General features: G+C 35.2%; 1 protein-coding gene across 1 annotated transcript; it reads left to right on the plus strand.

Moving 5' to 3' along the window:
* The first annotated feature begins 7,599 nt into the window (after positions 1-7,599).
* SUCNR1 (succinate receptor 1) lies at positions 7,600-18,513 on the plus strand. Its single transcript, XM_023232086.1, has 3 exons — positions 7,600-7,671; positions 13,771-13,826; positions 14,486-18,513. The coding sequence occupies exons 2-3, from the start codon at positions 13,812-13,814 to the stop codon at positions 15,443-15,445; spliced, it is 975 nt and encodes a 324-aa protein (XP_023087854.1). The 5' UTR covers positions 7,600-7,671; positions 13,771-13,811; the 3' UTR covers positions 15,446-18,513.
* Positions 18,514-20,314: the final 1,801 nt, after the last annotated feature.

The following is a 20,314-nucleotide window of genomic DNA, read 5'->3' on the forward strand; positions in this document are numbered from 1 at the left end:
CTCATCCTTTTTTATGGCTGTGTAGTATTCCATGGTGTATATGTGCCACATTTTCTTTATTCAGTATAAAATTGATGGGCATTTGGGTTGGTTCCAAGTCTTTGCTATTCTGAATAGTGCTGCAGTAAACGTATGTGCATATGTGTCTTTATGGTAGAATGATTTATAATCCTTTGGGTATATATCCAATAATGGGATTGCTGGGTCAAATGGTATTTCTGGTTCTAGATTCTTGAAGAATCGCCACACTGTCTCCCACAATAGTTGAACTAATTTACACTCCCACCAACAGTGTAAAAGCATTCCTATTTCTCCACATCCTCTCCAGCATCTCTTGTTTTCTGACTTTTAATGATTGCCATTCTAACTGACATGAGAGGGTATCTCATTGTGGTTTTGATTTGCATTTCTCTAATGACCGGTGATGATGAACTTTTTTGTTCATGTTTGTTGACTTCATAAATGTCTTCTTTTGAGAAGTACCTGTTCATATCCTTCACCCACTTTTTGAGGGGTTGTTTGTTTTTTTCTCGTAAATTTGTTTAAGTTCCTTGTAGATTCTGAGTATTAGCCTGTGAAGGGCTATTCTAATCACTGCTTCTCCTCCTCCTCTCATAATGCTTGGTATTTAACATTCCAGAATCTAATGCTACCGGAAACAGTTTTGTTTTATTTTCCCTGTATTCTAATCTCTGCTACAAATTAGCATTTCACTAGTTCCTGATAGATAAACGTACATTCTTTGAAAAATGTAGAGTGAAAAGTGGGGAAATAGTAGAATAAAGGGAAGGGCCATTTTCACTCAAAAAGTATGCTTCAGGTTTGAGGATGACAGGCTTTTTCAGTGACAAAACAAACTGATGCAGCTGCTGCATTTCACTGCAGCCACAGTGAACAAATGTAGACTTTTGTTTAAAGTAAATGGTCTTTTGGCAAAAGTTTCTGTGTTTTGAGGTCCTTTGGCAGGGAGAAGGCTTGTTATATCCCTTTCACCAAGATGGATGCATGGTGGAAGCTCAAACTGCTGCATTCTCTCTCTCAAGCTTGCTATTGTTTTTCTTTACTTTTTCTTCTTCTTCTTCTTCTTTTTTTTTTTTTTTTTCTTCATGTTTTTTAGAATAGACATTGTTAAGTCCTAGCCTGGGGATGGGTAAGAGTGACTTTCTCCTTTAACACCAGGAAACAGCGTATACATACATACATACATATACATACAGCTGTCTAGGAGGGTTCTCTGCCGCTCTCTGTTTCCCTAGGGTGAGCCCTAGCATTTCCATTGTGCACAAGACATTCTTCATTTTTCCCAGGGTCAGCCTTCCCAGCCATATCCCCTCTAACCACTCAGGGGCTGATGTCCTTGTTCTGATGATGAGGGATCTAAAGTGAATGACTTATAAGCACTTTTCTAGATCTGACAGTCCACGCATAGTGTTTTGACTGGCAATAATTCTTTCAAGTAGCACAAGTCATTTAGGATTTAAAGTTAGATTAATCTGAAGAGATACAATGTGTAGACACATAAATAATAAATATAAGATAGGGAGATATTTTTAAAGCAGAGAATGAAGTATTTCCTTAACCCTTTATGTTGCTTATAAAATTGTCAGACTGCTACATTCTGAAAATTCTTTTTTTGCTTTTTACAAAATTGACATAATGGTGAAGTCAAATTTTATCAGCTTTACCTAAACAAATCAGCATAAAATATAAGTTTAAATTTAATGAGTACATTAATTATTATATTACAGCGATAAAAATACTAATACAAAGAAATCATGCCACTAAGTGTGTTATTAACAGGGGCAGGTAATTTTCTTTAATTCATAACATAGTCACAAGCCACTTAGCTCACTTAATGAACACATACTCTTGTACTCCAGGGAATTTTGAAAACCTCTCAATTCAATTACTAGGATGCTCAATGAGATTCAGTCAGACTGACTTCTTGTTCTTATTTCAAGGACTAATAATATATTCAAGCAAGTAAGATGAAGAGTTGTTAATTAGTAGCCAATTGAAAAAGTACATCAAGACAATAAACTAGCCGCTTTTTTGTTTTTATAAATAATGTAAAATATTCCAGGAATGAAGCAAATTTGTACAAAGTACAGTAAATGTGATTGGAAGAGACTGAGTAGTCGAGTAACCAATTAGCAAATTAATAAATTACTTTAATATTTTAGGCAAACTCTTTTTTAAAAAATAAAAAAGATTCCTTGATCAGATCAGCAACAGTTTAGAATGAAGTCTGGCCTGGTGTGATGCCTCATGCCTGGATAGCAAAGTGCTATCCAGTACTTTGGGAGGCTGAGGTGGAAAGATTGCCTGAGCTCGGGAGTTCAAGACCAGCCTGGGCAGCACTTTCTCTACAAAAAAACTTAAAAAAAAAAAAAAAGAAAGAAATTAACCAGGCATGGTGGTGTGCTCCTGTAGTGCCGGTTACTCGGAAGGCTGAGGGCAGGAGGATCGCTTGAGCCCAGGAGATCAGGGCTGCAGTGAGTTATGGTCGCGCTACTGCACTCCAGCCTGGGTGACAGAACAAAACCCTGTCTCAAAAATAAATAAATAATAAAACTAAAAATACATATATAGAGATTAGAGGGAATGAAATCTGTCTCTAATTTTACACAAATGCCTGAATTTCATATACTGCTATTTCTATTCAAGGAAACAAAACAACATTATTTTTGTAGAGAAACACCTGTGATTAAGGTTCACTACATATCATTAAAAATGAATTAGCTGTGGAATTTGAGTATAAACTGAAAGATAAAAGGTGAATTTGCTGTATTTCTAGGTTAATTGTTAGTACTTCAAGGAACTTAGAATAATTTAGCTGTAGTCAGATGCTTTTAAAAAATAATGTGGTTTAATTTAGCAGAACAATTCCTTTGAGTTATGCCCAGTACCGATAGATATGACACATATTTTTCTTAACTGTATAATCAGAATAAAGTCAATAATGCAAAAATTTCCATTAATAATGTAGCTCTTAAATGACAAGGTTTTTCATGTGAAAAGGAAGTAGGCTGCTTGAATGCCTATTTTGAATAGACCATTTTACTTGCTAAAGTAAATTTGGTTAATATAATTTGTTAATTTCTAGAAGCCAGAAGAATTTTGAGACACTCACAAATACTTTCTACTGTGTTTTTCCTTTTGCTGTTTGTCCTTTATTATTTTGCTACATAAAACCATTTGTTGGAAAAGGAAATAACCATGTAATCTTACTTATATCTATCCAGAAACACCAAAATATCCTCCTCAATAATCTTGATTTGTTTCAACTTCTGGGGGTTGTTATTATTATTATTATTTCTCCTTACAGGTTTAGAGGAAAGTCCTTGAATTAGATTAATTGCCCTCCTCTTTGCTTGTGACCCTTGAAGATTAGCATGACCCTTAAAGCAATTTGTTTTCCACGCAGACTTTTAGGTTGTTAAATGTGTCTTGTAAAAATTCCCAGAGATGTTGCCAGGAGAATCTTTCTATAAATACTTTAACTATTTATTTTTAACATGCTTGATTTCTTATCTAAAATGCTCTATTCCTTTTAGTTGGAAGATTTTAATTATTAAATTTAATAAGTTTTATAACTAATAATTAAATTTAGTTTTAGTTTTAAACTTATTTTACTAAACTATGTAAAATCGCCATATATAAGGTAAAATTGTGTATTTAGCAAAATCGTGTATTAGCTGTGTGTTTGTGGATCATTTATTTAATCTTTGTTAGACCTTGATTTCTTTGTGATATTAATAGTATCCACTGCATTAAATTATTGTGAATATTAAAAGAATCATTGTATACACTGTGTTGTTATAGAGTGAATGCTGAAAAAATGTTAGAAGTTATTATTATTATTATTATTATTATTATTAATATTTTTTAGGCAGGATCCCACTCTGCCACTCAGGCTGGAGTAAAGTGATGCCATCGTGATTCACTATGGTCTTGATATCCTGGGCTTAAGCGATCCTCCCACCTCAGCCACCTGAGTAGCTGGGACTACAGGGGTGTGCCACACTCCTGGCTAATTTTTTCGATTTTTAGTAGAAGAGATCTTGCTATGTTGCCCAGGTCGTTTTGAATTCCTGAGCTCAAGTGATCCTCCTGCTTTGGCCTCCTAAAGTGCTGGGATTATAGGTGTGAGCCACTGGACCCAGAAGAAGTTATTATTAGCATAGGATTTAATTAATATTTATATTATATTTCCCACCATTTTCTCTTTCCTCTTGAATTTCCCAATTAGTTTGCCTGGTTTACATGAACTGCTCTTCAATTTCAAGCCCATTGCATTTTCAAACATTATATAATTTGATACTATGAACATTATGAGTTTGATGGGTAGGAATTATTATCCCCCTTTTCCAAACAAGGAAATCAGGTTATGTGACTTTTTTTTCAAAGATCACACAACTAGTAAAAGGCAAAGCCAGGATAAGAACTCACAAATAGTTTTACCATGTGGGCTTTTATAAGGACCTTTTAAATGGATATTTCTGGGCAGCAAGTATTCTAACATCAATGGCATTGGATTACCATCATCATTTTAGAGAATGTCTTCTCTCATTTGTTATAAATTTCTATAATAGCCAACAATTATTTAGCAACTAATATGTACCTCATACTATACAGCATATGTACATACTAGTACCTCATACTATGTAGCATATGTACTTCTACTATATACATAACAACTCATAAGATTGATAACTCTCATTATCCCTGTTTTACAAACACAAAAACTGAAAGCTAGTAAGTAGTGAAGTCAATATTTGAAACAAAGCAGTTTGCCTCCAGGACCTATGCTCTTAAACACTGTGCTATACCACCTCTTAGCAAATAGTAGTGCAAGCTTTTAAAAAATATTTATTTTAAAAAATGTTCACCGTTGTACTTAACTCTTAACATTTTTTTTCTTTTTCTTTTCTTTTTCTTTTCTTTTCTTTTTTTTTTTTTTTTTTTTTTTCTGAGACAGGGTCTCACTCTGTCTCCCAGGTTGGAAGGCAATGGCACAAGCATGGCTCACTGAAGCCTTGGCCTCCCCAGATTCGGGCAATCCTCAAGCCTCCCGAGTAGCTGAAACTAAAGGCATGCACCACCATGCCCCAGCTAATTTTTGCACTTTTTGTAAAGACAGGATTTTGCCATTTTGCCCAGGCTGGTCTCCAATTCTTGGGCTCCAGTGATCCTCCTGCCTTGGTCTCCCAAATTACTGAAATTATAGGTGTGAATCACCATGCCCGGCCAGAACTGCAAACTTTCACTGCCTTTCAAACTTCCATTGATTCTCAAGCAGTGCATCTCAACATGTTATATGTGGAAAAAAAAAAAAAAAGAAAGAAAGACAAAACAAAAACTTTGCCCCCTCAAAATTTGACGTGCTATACTGAATAGAAATCGTTTCTGAGGAGGTTTCTACTCTCACAGGCAGAACTGGCTACGTAATTAGTAGAGACCAGTGCAAAAGAAAAATATGGGGTCCCCTGTTAAGAAATGATGAAACACTTTAATTAAGAATGTAACAGTAGAGCATTAATTCAAGTGTGTGATCTTTTTGAGTGTGAGGCACTGTGAGACTACACAGTAGCATGCCATGAAACCCACCCAGCTCACAGGGTCATAATCCTGAATCCAGCCTTGTTTCTGTGCAGCTATCCTTTTGCAGACCTGCATAAAGCTTTGTAGCAGAAATACTGGTGACCTTTTAGTAAGTCTTTCCCAGAAACACTCCAGTTTCTCAACTGAGAGCATTCTGAGGAAACAGGAAGTAGGACTTGGGAGGGAATCAAGGCTACCAGGCTACAGTCTAAATGACTTATACTATGAAAAAGGAGAAGCGTAGGCCAATTTTTGTCTTAGCAGCCAGAGTGAGATGGTAGTCAGGAAGTGGGGAGAAGAAAGAGGAAGCTCTTGGGAACTCCCACCACCCCACAAAGGGGTAATTACCCTTTTCTTCCATCAGAATGGTGGCAGAAACCTGTGAAATACATCCATTTGTCTTTGTTTCTTGGAAGGGGTTCATGTTAATTTATGTCTAAAATTAACAAGCTTGGCGTTGGTTCTTCAAATGTTTTTTGCCCATTTAAAAATATAGACAAAAATAATGTTTTAACCTTTCTTCCTTCTAAAAGTAGAAAAGAGATGCATCACTGAAAAATACCTGTTATTAATTCTTAGACTTTGTTGTGCACAAAAGTATTGTCATTCAATTCTGTAGGCTGTCAAGAATCAGAGTCAGCGCTTTTAGAATCCAAGTATATAGGCTTAAGCTCTGGTCTGCCCTTATTGATTCTGCAATCTTGAGAAAGTTAATTCACCTCTCTGAGCCTTAGCTTTTTAATCTGCAAAATGAGAAAAATCTTAAATCATAACAACCTCAGAGGATTACTATATGCACTTGATGCATAAAGGTACTTAGTGTAGTATCTGCCTGGCACATCACAAGAACTCAACAAATTATAGATGTTTTTATTTTGTGTAAATACACATGTTTGTATACATAAATATTCATACATGTATAAATATATTTTACACATGTATATACTTCAAAGTGTGTAATATTTACACATATGTATGTATATATGTATGTGTATATATACATATATATATTTTGAAGATTCTGAGTTTTTAGCTGTCAGACATTGGTGAGGGGAAATGCTTAGCTAGGAGGATGCCTGTAACAGAGCTTCTTTTTGGGCTTCTGCCTGTCATTGCTAACTCAATATTCAACTTACACGGCATTTAAATTGAATTACTGCTGCCTGCACAATTATGGGCTTTCTTAGTATAATTCCTATGCTTCACGTCAAGAAGACTGAGTGTTTTCTTGAAACTAAACTAATATAATGCTCAGGAAAAGCCAGGTATGCTTCCTGTCTGAGGTGGTGGTAATGTACTTCCAGGTGTTTTACAGAGCATCGATTGGGATATATAAATTGCCATCTATTAAGGTTATCTTACTTAGCATCTCTCCCCCGATCCCTAGCCATCTGATGTATCTGCTATATGTTTCTTGATTTTAATCACAGAAAATAAAATGGAAAATAACTTGAAGCTCTAGTATCTTTTTGCTAGTATATCAACATAGCATGTATCCAGGTTTCCCTTTAAAATTTCAGTTTTATAGTTCCTTCAAAGTTATTGAAAACAGAGGTATCATTATTACATTCTCAATATAAAATTCACCAAGAAAATTAATTTTAAAAAAGAAGAAAAGCAGAGGCAACTGTATTCCCAATATAAACAGTATTTACCACGTCTTATTGTTTAAATATGAAAATAAAATGAAAATAAGGAATGCTTCTCTGTTGCCTTGGTAGTGGATAAAATAATTTCAACAGTGTTTTAAAAAAAATCTATTTCTTAAATGTGTTTCCTGTGAAATGAGTTACTTGTTTTTGGTCATTCAATTGAGAAATTGAATGTGAAAATGAAATAAATGTGAATGTGAAAATAAAAGTCTCACAAAAATTCCCCTGCATGAACATCTCTGACTGGGAGGTTTGACTGAATAAATTATTCCTGGGCTTTTGAATTATTAATCTTATCTGCAAGATACGCAAATAAGACTGTACTAACCACGTCCAGCAGCACAGCACTGGGTCAGAAGATATATCCTGCTGCTGGCAGAGTTCCTGTCAAGAGATCAGGTCTTTCAAGAGAATGGTAAGCTACATGGCAAATTGTGCCTCTCAGTGTAAAAAGTAAGGCCAGATTTCCTTCTAAAGGTGGCCTGTGAGTAATTAAGGTTTTCAGTATTAAGTGTTTAAATTAATTCTTTATAAATAGATGTAAAACAGCAAAAGAATTGAAACAAAAAGTCATTTTTATCTCTACATTTATTTTTCAACAAATTGTCTTTCTTTAGTTGTCAAATACTAATTTTATTTTATTTAAAGGGATTTATTATATTTGCTAACATCTCAGCAACTTATATTTCTACAAAATAGTAATTGGATTTACTTAAATAAATATAACTACTTATGGAAAAAAATTAAAGTTCCTAAATGATTTGAAACAATCGTGTGTGTGTGTGTGTGTATATATATATACACACACACACACATACATATATATATATATTTTTTTTTCCTTTTCTTTTTTTTTTTTTTTTTTTTTTTCAGAGTTTCACTCTTGTGAGTGCAATGGTGTGATCTCGGCTCACTGCAACCTCTGCCTCTGGGGTTCAAGCAATTCTCCTGCCTCAGCCTCCCAAGTAGGTTACAGGTGCCCACCACCACGCCCGGCTAATTTATTTTGTATTTTTTAGTAGAGACGGAGTTTCACCATGTTGGTCAGGCTGGTCTCGAACTCCTGACCTCAGGAGATCCAACCACTTCAGCCTCTCCAAGTGTTGGGATTCCAGGTGTGAGGTGTGAGTCACTGTTCCGGGACATAATATTTTTATGTTTAGAAAATAATGTATTTGGAGGAATTTTCAGGCATCCTAAAAATTAAATTTTACTTTTACGTGCATAAAAATGATATTATCTAATAACATAATTTACTTAGGAAAAATGAAAAATTGCAGAAACCATTTCTACTGTACCTTACATAACTTTTCAAATGTGTGTGGTATTCTTAAAGAAATTAATACACAATTTGTGCCATACTATTACTTTTTAATATCTTAATTTCTGCTGTAATGTATGGAATACATAAAAATAAAGTTACAAATGTTAAATTATTATATCTTGTCTGTGTGAATATGTATTTTTGCTCAAATTGTTTAGTAATCAAAAAAGTAATTTGTTAAAAAAAATTCTCATGTTACTATGTAAATTTGCGTTAAGGTAGCACTTAAAAGTAAACATTTTGCAAATGTTATTTGTTTAATTGTGAATACTATAAAAACAAACAATTAAAAAGCTAAGAAAGTATCAAATATATATATATATTTTAAAGTAAATTTCAGAAATGCAGATTTTCAAAAGACTAAATATTTTTAAAGTAAAAAAATTTTCAAATTAAAAATTAGTATTATTGATCTGCTTATGTGAGTAAATTAGATATTGCTTCTAGTTCAATAATTCTAAGTTTTAGATATATTTTTAGACTTGAAACTAACGATTTCACATTAATTTCTGCTCTTAAAAAAAAGCCTGTTCAAAATAATTCATCCAAGTCAGTTACAATCTATCACTATTTCCATTTCCTAAAAATTAAGAATATAACTACTAGATAGCAGAAGAGAGAATATTAATTTTTCATGAGGGAATTTTCTCTGTAATTGAGAGTCTTGCTTAAAGGAGCAACTTACTTCATATGTTTATAGAATTGTGATACCACACTAAAAACATACCCAACTACAAATATATCCAATTTGAAATATAGTGCCTTCAAAATTGTGTATCCTGGTGAAGTTAAGTTGGTCTGCAAATATTGGACAGCTCATATTTATAAAATCATAACCTATTAGAATTATGAACTTAGAAAAAAGAATGAAACAAATGTATCATAAAAGATTATAAAACATCATAAAAATATAATCTCATTTTTATAAATATAAATTCAGGTAAATATTAAAGTATAGAACGGTACCCAAATATTAGGAGTGGTCTGTTTACAGATAATTTTTATTTCTTATTTTTGCCTATTTGATTTTATGAGTGTTACACAATTAACAATAATTTTATACACACATTTTAAAAAGCTGTTTCAAAAAAATGAAGAAACAACTCTATGAGAAGCAAGACAAATATGATAATTTAGCCATTCATTTTTCTTATTTCAGATCTGCTCCTTCCCTATTTCTCTGTCAATCCCCAACCTTCTGGACTACTTTAAAGCAGAAGGCTCCTTAACTTTCATGTGACCCGTCACTTGCCTGAATGATAGTTGCAGGAAATTGGGCTCTAGTTGCACAAGTCTTTATGGCTACATTTTCCTTCTATTGCGGTCAAATCTTTCTGCTGTGCACAATACATAAGCTATTAATATTTCCAGTGGTGACTAGGCAGAAAGATAAACCTTATGATCAGAAAAAAAGGAAATGCAAAAGTGAAACAAATTTCCTGTGTCAAGGAAACTTTCTTGAAACAAATTCAAGAAAATTTGAATTTGTGCACCAGCTTTTTGAGTACCCCCAAAATAATAAGAGTTTAGAAATAAGGCCCAAGATGGTTCAACATTTAAAACTTGGGCAAAGAAGGATTAAGCCACGAAAGAGCCGGAAAATGGAGAAAGGAGGAAAACAAAGAGATTGTCGTGTCATAGAAGATAGGAAGAGTGTTTCCAGAAAGTGTGGATTTAAAAGCTACTGAGAATAAATAACAATAGTAAAAACTGACCACTGAGCCAAAAAAGTGAAGTTTGTTAATAATATTTTAAAGTCTATTGACATTTTTGCTGTATTTCTAGAAGTTTAAAGTTTTTAATATTATCAAATAGATGCCAATTTTGAGAGAAAAAAATGATAGGAAATTTAGATAAAAGGAGAAAGGACATAATAAAAACTACCTGCAGTCTCATCATTAGAAATAAAACTATTAACACTTTGATGCATGTCTTTCTAGACTTCTTATGCTTATTGATTTCAGGTGTCATTTCTTAATTAAATGCTTCAATTTTAAAATTTATCATGGAAGATATACATTTACTTTTGCCTTATTCAAATGTGTTTCTAAACTACAGCTACTATTACTACAATTACCAATTTTTAATACTTATCATATTATATATAGTGTTGACTTTCATAGTGAAATAAGCAATGAGCTTAATCTGATGGTCTTGTTACTTATCTGGCCTTGGGGAAAATATTTATAAAAATGCTTATAAATAGTTAGGTGTTTATATTCATCTCTTCACTCAACAAAGATTTATAGACCACCTACTATCTGCTTGTCACTGTGCGAGATATGAACAATAAAAATGAGTAAAACAAAGTTATAAAAAATTCTAAGAATTTTAATATACAATGAAAGCATAAATGGGAGGATCTAGTTTAGACTGAGGGTCAGACAGCCTACCTTGGGAAACCTACACTTGAATAGAGGTATGAAAGAAGTATAAATATAAGACAAATATACGATGGGCCAGGAATCACAGGACAAAAACAGCAGTGAAAAGAGAGTCAGACAGAGGGACTGCACACTAAGAAGGCTCTCTGTGCATTCAAAGAGCAGGAAGAAAGAAAGATGAGTTAGGAGGAGAGTAATGCCAAGCAAAATTAAAGTGGGTACACAGATCATGCAGACCTTGATGTTCCCATTAAGGATTTTAGACTATATTCCTTGGATAGTGGAAAGTTAATTAAGGGTTTTGATCAAGAAAAGCTATATGACCAGATTTTGAGTTGTAGTTTCTCAAGACTGTTTAGGTATAATGGTAAACATGAATTGATGAGGGCCAGAGAAGATGTGAGGAGACAATAGGAGAATGTGACATAGTGCAAAATAGAGATGAGAATAGCTTGGACAAGAATGATAATGAAAGCTATGAAGCAGTAATGGCAGATTTGAGAAACATCCAGACATTGCAGTAAACAAACATGTAGTTTATTCATTGTTGGCATAGACTTTTAGATGACCTGGAGGATATTGCTTAGATTTTTGTGGTGAGCACCTGGGTACATGGCAGAACCATTTACTGAAATAGGTGGATATGCTACAGGCTTGGTAAGGAACTTGGAGAATTTAGTATAGGATTTCTAGAGGCAGAGATACCTGAGAGAAATCAATCAATGGCAATAAACAACTACAGTTTGTTAGGCAGATACAAGCTGGGCTGGAAATCTGGGAGTTGTTGATGTATGGCTGATCATCAAACCTCAACAGTGAATAACATCATTTAGGCCAATCTATAGAAAGATGGAACCCAGAAATTAGCCTTGAGGAACTCAACATTTAATGCTTGAGCCAAGAAGACTTGAGCTCCAAAAGTGCCTGCAAAGAACAACCAGGGAAAAACAAGGGAAACTAGGATATTGTCATGTCTCAGAAGTCAAAGGAAGAGTGTTTCCGGAAGACAGACTATGAAAAACAACTGATAAATAAGATAAGATTAGTGAAAAATGATTATTGGAATGAGCTATGTGGAGGATACTTGGAGGACTGGTAGGTCTGAAGCCAAATTGGAGTAAATTGAAAGGGAATGGGGTGTTGAGGTGTCAAAACACTTAGTGAGATGGCTCTTTTCAGAAATCAAACTATGAAGAGGAGAGGAACATGTGAAACTAGGGAGAGTTGTTTATGTTGCTCCTTATTTTAAGACTGAAAAGATGAGAGTGTTTAAATTCTGATCGAAAAGAGGAGATGAAGACTGAAGATGAGGTGAAGAATGCCGAAGAGTCAGAAAAGAGGAAATAATGGTACCATAGGGATACTGAGAATTTGGGAATGAGTTGGATCTAGAGTAAGCTCAACAAATGGTCTCTATCTCAATGAACTTGGAGGTAAAACCATTTGCTAATAACGAGTGAGGTAGAGTAAATGAGAAAAGTTTTAAGCGATTAAAAAATATGGAATGGAGAAATATAGGAATATGCTGGCAATATGAGAGAGTAGTAGAATTAGGTGACCTCAAAGACAAAGCGAAACCAATCTGCTTTATTCTTCAGCAGCATTCATGTGTCTGCTGCTTGAGAAAGTTCCCATTCAGCTTTGTCTGCAATTGGACTTAGTGGCAGGTTGCCATAGAAGGATTAGAGAGACTCAGAAAAACGTATGATGTTTTAAAGTAAGTGATTAAAAATAACTTTTAAAAATGTCAAACTTATCATATCTACAACTCTGTGACTTATTTTCATGAATACAACACTCTCAAAACAATAATGATCTTTAACTTAAGTAAACCACTTGAATTTGACAGAAATACAGGAGTTTTCCAGATGCCTTATCATAGCAAATTATACCGAATTTTGCATGCTTCTCATAAAAAGCAGTTTAGGTGCATTTATTCTTATTATGTTCTATTTACCAAAATTCTATATTGAAAGAATTGTTTGCAACTAATACTCAGAAGCCTATTTGACAAGGAGGTTTTTAGAAGATTTTGTTTTCAACCTTGGGTTTCCTCACTAGAAATAAGTAACATTTAATGTTTAACAATGGCAATCCAGTATATTTTTCAGATAATTAAAGTTCTTGAAATACCTTATCCAATCACAATCTGGCCTCATGACAAGAGGAAAAAATGGTAGGTTAGCAAGACACTTGAGGTTTGAGTGAGTCAGGTTGCTTATTTCCATGGTACATATTCAGAAGGCATTACAATAAAGGTCTTCTACTAAGTATATGACCTAGGCAAGTGCCATGGTCTTAATATTGGTGTCTCCTCAAAATGTATGTTGGAACCTAATAGTATTAAGAGATTTTGGAAAGTGATGAAGCCATGAAGACTGTGCCTTCATGAATGGGATTGGTCCCTGTGAAAGAAGTTTAAGGGAGCTGCCTTGCCCCTTCTGACATTGTTGTGAGGACACAACAGCCACTATTTTTGAAGCAGAGGCTGACTTTTCATCAGACACCAAATCTGCTGACACCTTGATCTTGGACTTTGCAGCCTATAGAATTGTGAGAAATAAACTTCTATTTTTTATAAATTACCCAGTCTGAGGCATATCATCTTTCAATAAATAATGACCAATGTTAATATTACTAAGATTTTCAGTTTCATATTTTGAATTTTTAAAAATTAAGTTTTAAAATTGAAGTATCATAGTTTATGAATTTAATACAACATGCAGAATTATTTAGCAATATGGAAACGAGTAAAAGCTTAAAATAGTAAGACTGACATTCTAAAAATTCTTATTTCCCTTTCTAGGTTATGGTTTAGCTCAGCAGAATTTGTTGAGCAACTACGATATGCTGGGGACCGTGGTATGTTTACAGACACAAAAGTGAATTCAAAATCTTCTCTTCAGTTATTTTATCACACTTTCCCTTTGTTTCTTTGCTATTTCTCAAGCCCTCTATGTGTCTTTCCACCTTAATGCCTTCACATGTGCTCTTTCTTATGCCTGGAACACTTCCTGCAAATATAGATATGTCTCTTTCACTTTCTTCATTGAGGTTTTTGTTTAAATGTCATCTTGTATAAAAGCCTCTCCCTTATCACCACATATAAAAAATAACTCACTGCCACCCTCCATCCCAAAACTTTCTAACATTTTTACCTTCCCATATGTTTTTATTCATAGCACTTATTATCAGTATCATTCATTGTTTACTTCCTGATTCTTCCCAAGAGAGTATAAATTGTTAGAGATTAGGAACTTTGATTTATTCACCGCTGTTATCTCCCATGTCTGAAATTATATTCAGCACATAGTTGAAAGGTATTCAAAAATATTTGTTAAAATAATACATTAATGACATATATATGTATATATGTATATGTATGTATGCTTTCCTTATCAATGTAACCCACTTCCTATAGTTCACCATTCAAGTGTTTTTCATTATTATTATGTTCTGCACAGTTTTGTCATTAGTCACAGTGTAGTGTTTAATCCTTATATTTTCTTTCTCTTTTTTAGGCATGGAATGCAACTTGCAAAAACTGGCTGGCAGCAGAGGCTGCCCTGGAAAAGTACTACCTTTCCATTTTTTATGGGATTGAGTTCGTTATGGGAATCCTTGGAAATACCATTGTTGTTTATGGCTACATCTTCTCTCTGAAGAATTGGAACAGCAGTAATGTCTATCTCTTTAACCTCTCTATCTCTGACTTAGCTTTTCTGTGTACCCTCCCCATGCTGATAAGGGGTTATGCCAATGGAAACTGGATATATGGAGACGTGCTCTGCATAAGCAACCGATATGTGCTCCATGCCAACCTCTATACCAGCATTCTCTTTCTCACTTTTATCAGCATAGATCGATACTTGATAATTAAGTATCCTTTCCGAGAACACCTTCTGCAAAAGAAAGAGTTTGCTATTTTAATCTCCTTGGCCATTTGGGTTTTAGTAACCTTAGAGTTACTGCCCATACTTCCCCTTATAAATCCTGTTATAACTGACAATGGCACCACCTGTAATGATTTTGCAAGTTCTGGAGACCCCAACTACAACCTCATTTACAGCATGTGTTTAACACTGTTGGGGTTCCTTATTCCTCTTTTTGTAATGTGTTTCTTCTATTACAAGATTGCTCTCTTCCTAAAGCAGAGGAATAGACAGGTTGCCACTACTGTACCCCTTGAAAAGCCTCTCAACTTGGTCATCATGGCAGTGGTAATCTTCTCTGTGCTTTTTACACCCTATCATGTCATGAGGAATGTGCGGATCGCTTCACGCCTGGGGAGTTGGAAGCAGTATCAATGCGCTCAGGTCGTCATCCACTCCTTTTACATTGTGACACGACCGTTGGCCTTTCTGAACAGTGTCATCAACCCTGTCTTCTATTTTCTTTTGGGAGATCACTTCAGGGACATGCTGATGAATCAACTGAGACACAACTTTAAATCCCTTACCTCCTTTAGCATGAGGTCATGAACTCCTATTTTCATTCAGAGAAAAGTGAGGTGTCTGTGAAACAGATTGTTTTACAAATGCATCTGTAAGCCAGTTACAGTTTGCTTTAACTCGTAGACATCAATCAGAGAGTGTCACAGATTTAACCTTCATCTAAAGACAAGTTGTACCCAGAGTATGCGAAAAGAATGGGACGACAAGAATGTACCAGTTTCTTCTCCTAAGAACTGAAAGGAGTGGGATTGCCTCATGTTTGGGCAACTCCAAAATACTAGGTGTTATAAGGCTTTCTCACTCAGTGCAAAAATGGAAGATATATAAAGCAATAAGCTGTCTGCATTTGATCATTGGTCAGATTGTAAAAAAAAAAAAATTGTTTTGGCAACATTCTCCATGTTTTTCTCATTCATATGATCCTAGAACTTTATGTAAGAGCTGAATAGCAGAAGATGTATTATTAAATATTTTTCAGAAGTTGTGCTGTTAAGCAAATTTAAAGTCAACAGTAACAATGATTAAGAAAGTAATATATGAAAGCAATATAATGAGTTCAAAGATATCTATCTGATATATTTTTTATATTCATCATGAATCGGGGTAGTCTTTTAATTTATCTATCCTTTCTTGTTGTATGGTTTATAGTGGAAAGAATCTTAATTTAAATTAAAAAGAACCTAAAGAGATAATTCAACAAAAGTAGAGAATATGTTTGAGCTTGTCAGGAAATTTAGATATTGAAATACTAGAGAGATACACCAAGGATATTTGAATAATAATTTAAAAAAAGATTTGTAGAACACAAAGTGCCTATCGGGAAACCCAAAGCAAAACAGAGCAAAAGCGAGTACATCGTTTTAAATGATGATTTTGCTATCTGGCATTTTACTATCATAATTTGACCACCAGTGCATGAAAATATATTAAAATTCATTAGCCTTCCGCTCTGGATTTAATAGTGAACTTTAAAATATATTAATATCATAAACCAGCAAATGAGGACAAATAAACTGATAATAGTAGATTCATTGGGATGGTTTTCCCTTTTGGAGGGAAAGTCACAATTTTTTTCCGTGATCCCCCTTTTTTTGTAAACGCTGGAATAATTTACAAGGATAACTTTATTGCAGCAAGAGTGAGTCACATCTGGAATGAGCCTTGCTTTCATGTAATATTACTGTAAGATCATTGTAGTAAATGTTTCAAACAAAATGTACTTTATGAAATTATAGAACATAAAAATATTTATGTGCTTATTAATCTGTATTATCCCAGGAGGGTTAATGAGGCACCATATTATGCGTAAAACAAATGTAGGGGAAAAAAATGGGTGCTGCATTAGCTTTTTAAAGTCAAAGAAGTGCCACATAATAATTCCCTGATATGCAACATAAAGTGTCTGTGGCCACATATCTAAGTTTCTTTCCTTGATGTCATTAGCTATAAGGAGTGAGTAATGTGAAGGATAAAATAAGCATTATGAATACAGAGACATAAAATTCCACTGTCCTTCCTTTTCTGAAATACTCTGGGAGGTGTTCTGATATTTTTTAATCTGTCAATTTTCCCAGTTAATATCTCTAGACCTCAAACAACTGAAATATTATAAAAATGCATTAGTCACAAAAGATTTATTTTCTTACATTGCACTAGGCTTCAAGATATTTTCTGCCATGCCTTGCCTTTAGTATCAATATTATAAAAATTTCATTGTAATTTTATAACTGCCTAATAACAAACTGAAAACAGAACTTCTGAGTTTCCTCATCAGAAAGGGCCACAGAAAAGGCCTTAGGAAAGAAACGTTCACTTACTTCCGCGAACTTGGCAATCTGTAATTTAACTTTAATTTGTATTTTATGCATGAATTTTACTTGTAAAGATGAAATTAAATTTGCTTCCCCTATACCCCAACTCCAAGAAGTCACAGGAATGGACTCTTTCTAATAGTGCAGTGAAATATTTTTTCAAACCATAAACACACACATATACATATACCTTGTAAATAAGAGGTTAAGACATTTTATAGCACATTTAAAAATTATTTTCTTCCTCAAATCTATCATGTGGTAACTTAATTCTTAACAGACTTTAGGGCCCTAAACTAAAAGTATAAGAGGTATTTCATTTGCTTTTTGTACTGGGTAGTTGTAAGAATCACAAACAATAAATCATGGAAATCCTTTCTGGGTTTGTGGTTTTTAAGGAAATAGTATTGAACTTTTGTATTTTGTCTTTTAATTGGCTCCCTGGTATCTTCAGAATGATGTCTAAACTATTTGGTCCAAATTCTTCAATCTGGACCCATCTACTCTTCTTACGTTATCTCCTATCACTGTTGTCACAAACCATAGCCTATAGCTAAAGATTGCTACTTTAGTTTATTATATTCTGAACTTTCTTCACTTTGTACCCCTGTTGCTCATCTTGGTTCCATCATACCTGCATATATAATAATTCTAAACATCTTTCAAGGTTCATCTCATCTGTCATTCCTTGTTGAAGTTTGCCCTTATATCCTCTCTTCCCCAAATCTAAAAGTAAAATTTTCTACCGCTGGAGCTTCAGATACTTTTAATACTACTTATTTGAATTTCGTTATTTTTATTACAGTTATTTAGATTTAAGTCAACTCCAAGGTCTGTGAGTTGAAAATTATACCTAATTATTATTGTCTTCATAACAGAGTACTTTTAAAATTATGGTTTATTGTAAGTGAATGTCTTACAGAACAAACTCAGAGTCAAGCTTCTTTTGAATGTGCATAATCAAGCTATTTTCTGTCATCATTACTTTAACAAGTAACATTATTTTCTATGAAGAATAGAGTGCATATACATAAACCTATGTGCCAGTTGCCATTGCACTGCCTCTCACATTTTCCTCTAGACTTTTGAGCATAGTTTTAATGACTGTTTGAAATCTCTGTCTCATTGTTCCAAATCTGGTCATCTTGGAGTTGGTCCTCATTGGTGCCTTTTCTCTTAAGTATGGGTCATAATTTTCCTGTTTCTCTATATGTCTAGTAAATTAGAATTTTATTCTAGATGATGAATAATGTGTGGCAGAGATTCTGGATTCTGCTACATTCTATCAAGGAGTATTGATATTTTTGTATATACATTTACAAATGTACATGTATACAATAATAAAAATAATTTTTTTTTTTCTCAGAACTGCCTACAATCATGAAGGGATTCTTCTTTATGTGCTTATAACAGTGTAGACAAGGAGACTCCCAGGCAAGATGGTCAAATAGGAACAGCTCTGGTCTGCAGCTCCTAGTGAGACCAATGCAGAAGGCGGGTGATTTCTGCATTTCCAACTGAGGTACCCGGTTCATATCACTGGGACTGGTTAGACAGTGGGTGCAGCCCACAGAGGGTGAACAGAAGCAGGGTAGGGTGTCAACTCACCCTGGAAGTGCAAGGGGTCAGGAACTACCTCCCCTAGCCAAGGAAAGCCATGAGGGAACTTGCAGTGAGGGGTGGTGCTATCTGGCCCAGATTCTACACATTTCCCAGGGTCTTTGAAACCAACAGAACAGGAGATCCCCTTGGGTGCCTACACCACAAGGGCCCTGGGTTTCATGCACAAAACTGGGTGGTCGTTAGGGCAGACACTGCGCTAGCTGCAGGAATTTTTTTTTTTTTTTCCTCATACTCCAGGGATGCCTGGGACACCAGTGAGACAGAACTGTTCATGCTGGAAAGGGGGCTGATGGTAGGGAGCTATGTGGTCTTGCTCAGCAGATTCCATCTGCATGGAGCCCAGCAAGCCAAGATCCACTAGCTTGAAATTCTCCCTAGCAGCACAGCGGTCAGATGTCAACCTGGGATTCTCAAGCTTAACGAGGGAGGAGTGTCCACCATTAATGAGGCTTGAGTAGGCAGTTTTCCCCTCACAGTGTAAACAAAGCTGCCAGGAAGTTCAGACTGGGTGGTACCCAGGACAGCGCCACAAAGCCATTGTAGCCAGACTGCCTCTCCAGATTCCTCCTCTCTGGGCAGGGTATCTCTGAATGGAAAGCAGCAGCCCCAGTCAGGGGCTTGTAGATAAAACTCTCATCTCCTGGGGACAGACACCTGGGGGAAGGGGCAGCTGTGGGCACAGCTTCAGCAGACTTAAACGTTCCTGCCTCCTGGCTCTGAAGAGAGCAGTAGATCTCCCAGCACAGTACCAGAGCTCTGTTAAGAGACAGACCACCTCTTCAAGTGGGTCCCTGACCCCTTGCCTCCAGAGGGCATGAAACCTCCCAGATGCCTCATTCAGGAGAGCTCCAGCTGGCATCTGGCAGGTATCCTCTGGGATGAAGTTTCCAGAGGAAGGAACAGGCAGCAATCTTTACCGTTCTTCAGCCTCCACTGGTGATACCCAGGCAAACAGGGTCTGGAATGAACCTCTAGCAAACTCCAGCAGACCTGCAGCAGGGGGGCCTGTTAGAAGGAAAACTAACAAACAGAAAGGAATAGCATCAACATCAACAAAAAGGACATCCACACAGAAATCCCATCAGAAGGTCACCAACATCAAAGACAAAAGTATATACATCCACAAAAAGGAGGAAAAACCAGTGCAAAAAGGCTGAAAATTCCAAACCCAGAATGCCTCTCCTCCTCCAAAGGATCACAACTCCTCACCAGCAAGGGAACAAAACTTGATGGAGAATGAGTTTGACAAACTGACAGAAGTAGGTTTCAGAATATGGGTAATAACAAATTCCTCCAAGCTAAAGCAGCACGTTCTAACCCAATGCAAGGAAACTAAGGATCTTGATAAAAAATTACAGAAACTGCTAACTAGAATAACTAGTTTAGAGAGGAACATAAATGACCTGGTGGAGCTGAAACACACACTGTGGGAACTTCGTGAAGCATACACTGGCATCAAGAG

Source organism: Piliocolobus tephrosceles, chromosome 2, assembly GCF_002776525.5.
Source record: "Piliocolobus tephrosceles isolate RC106 chromosome 2, ASM277652v3, whole genome shotgun sequence".
Lineage (NCBI taxonomy): Eukaryota > Metazoa > Chordata > Mammalia > Primates > Cercopithecidae > Piliocolobus > Piliocolobus tephrosceles.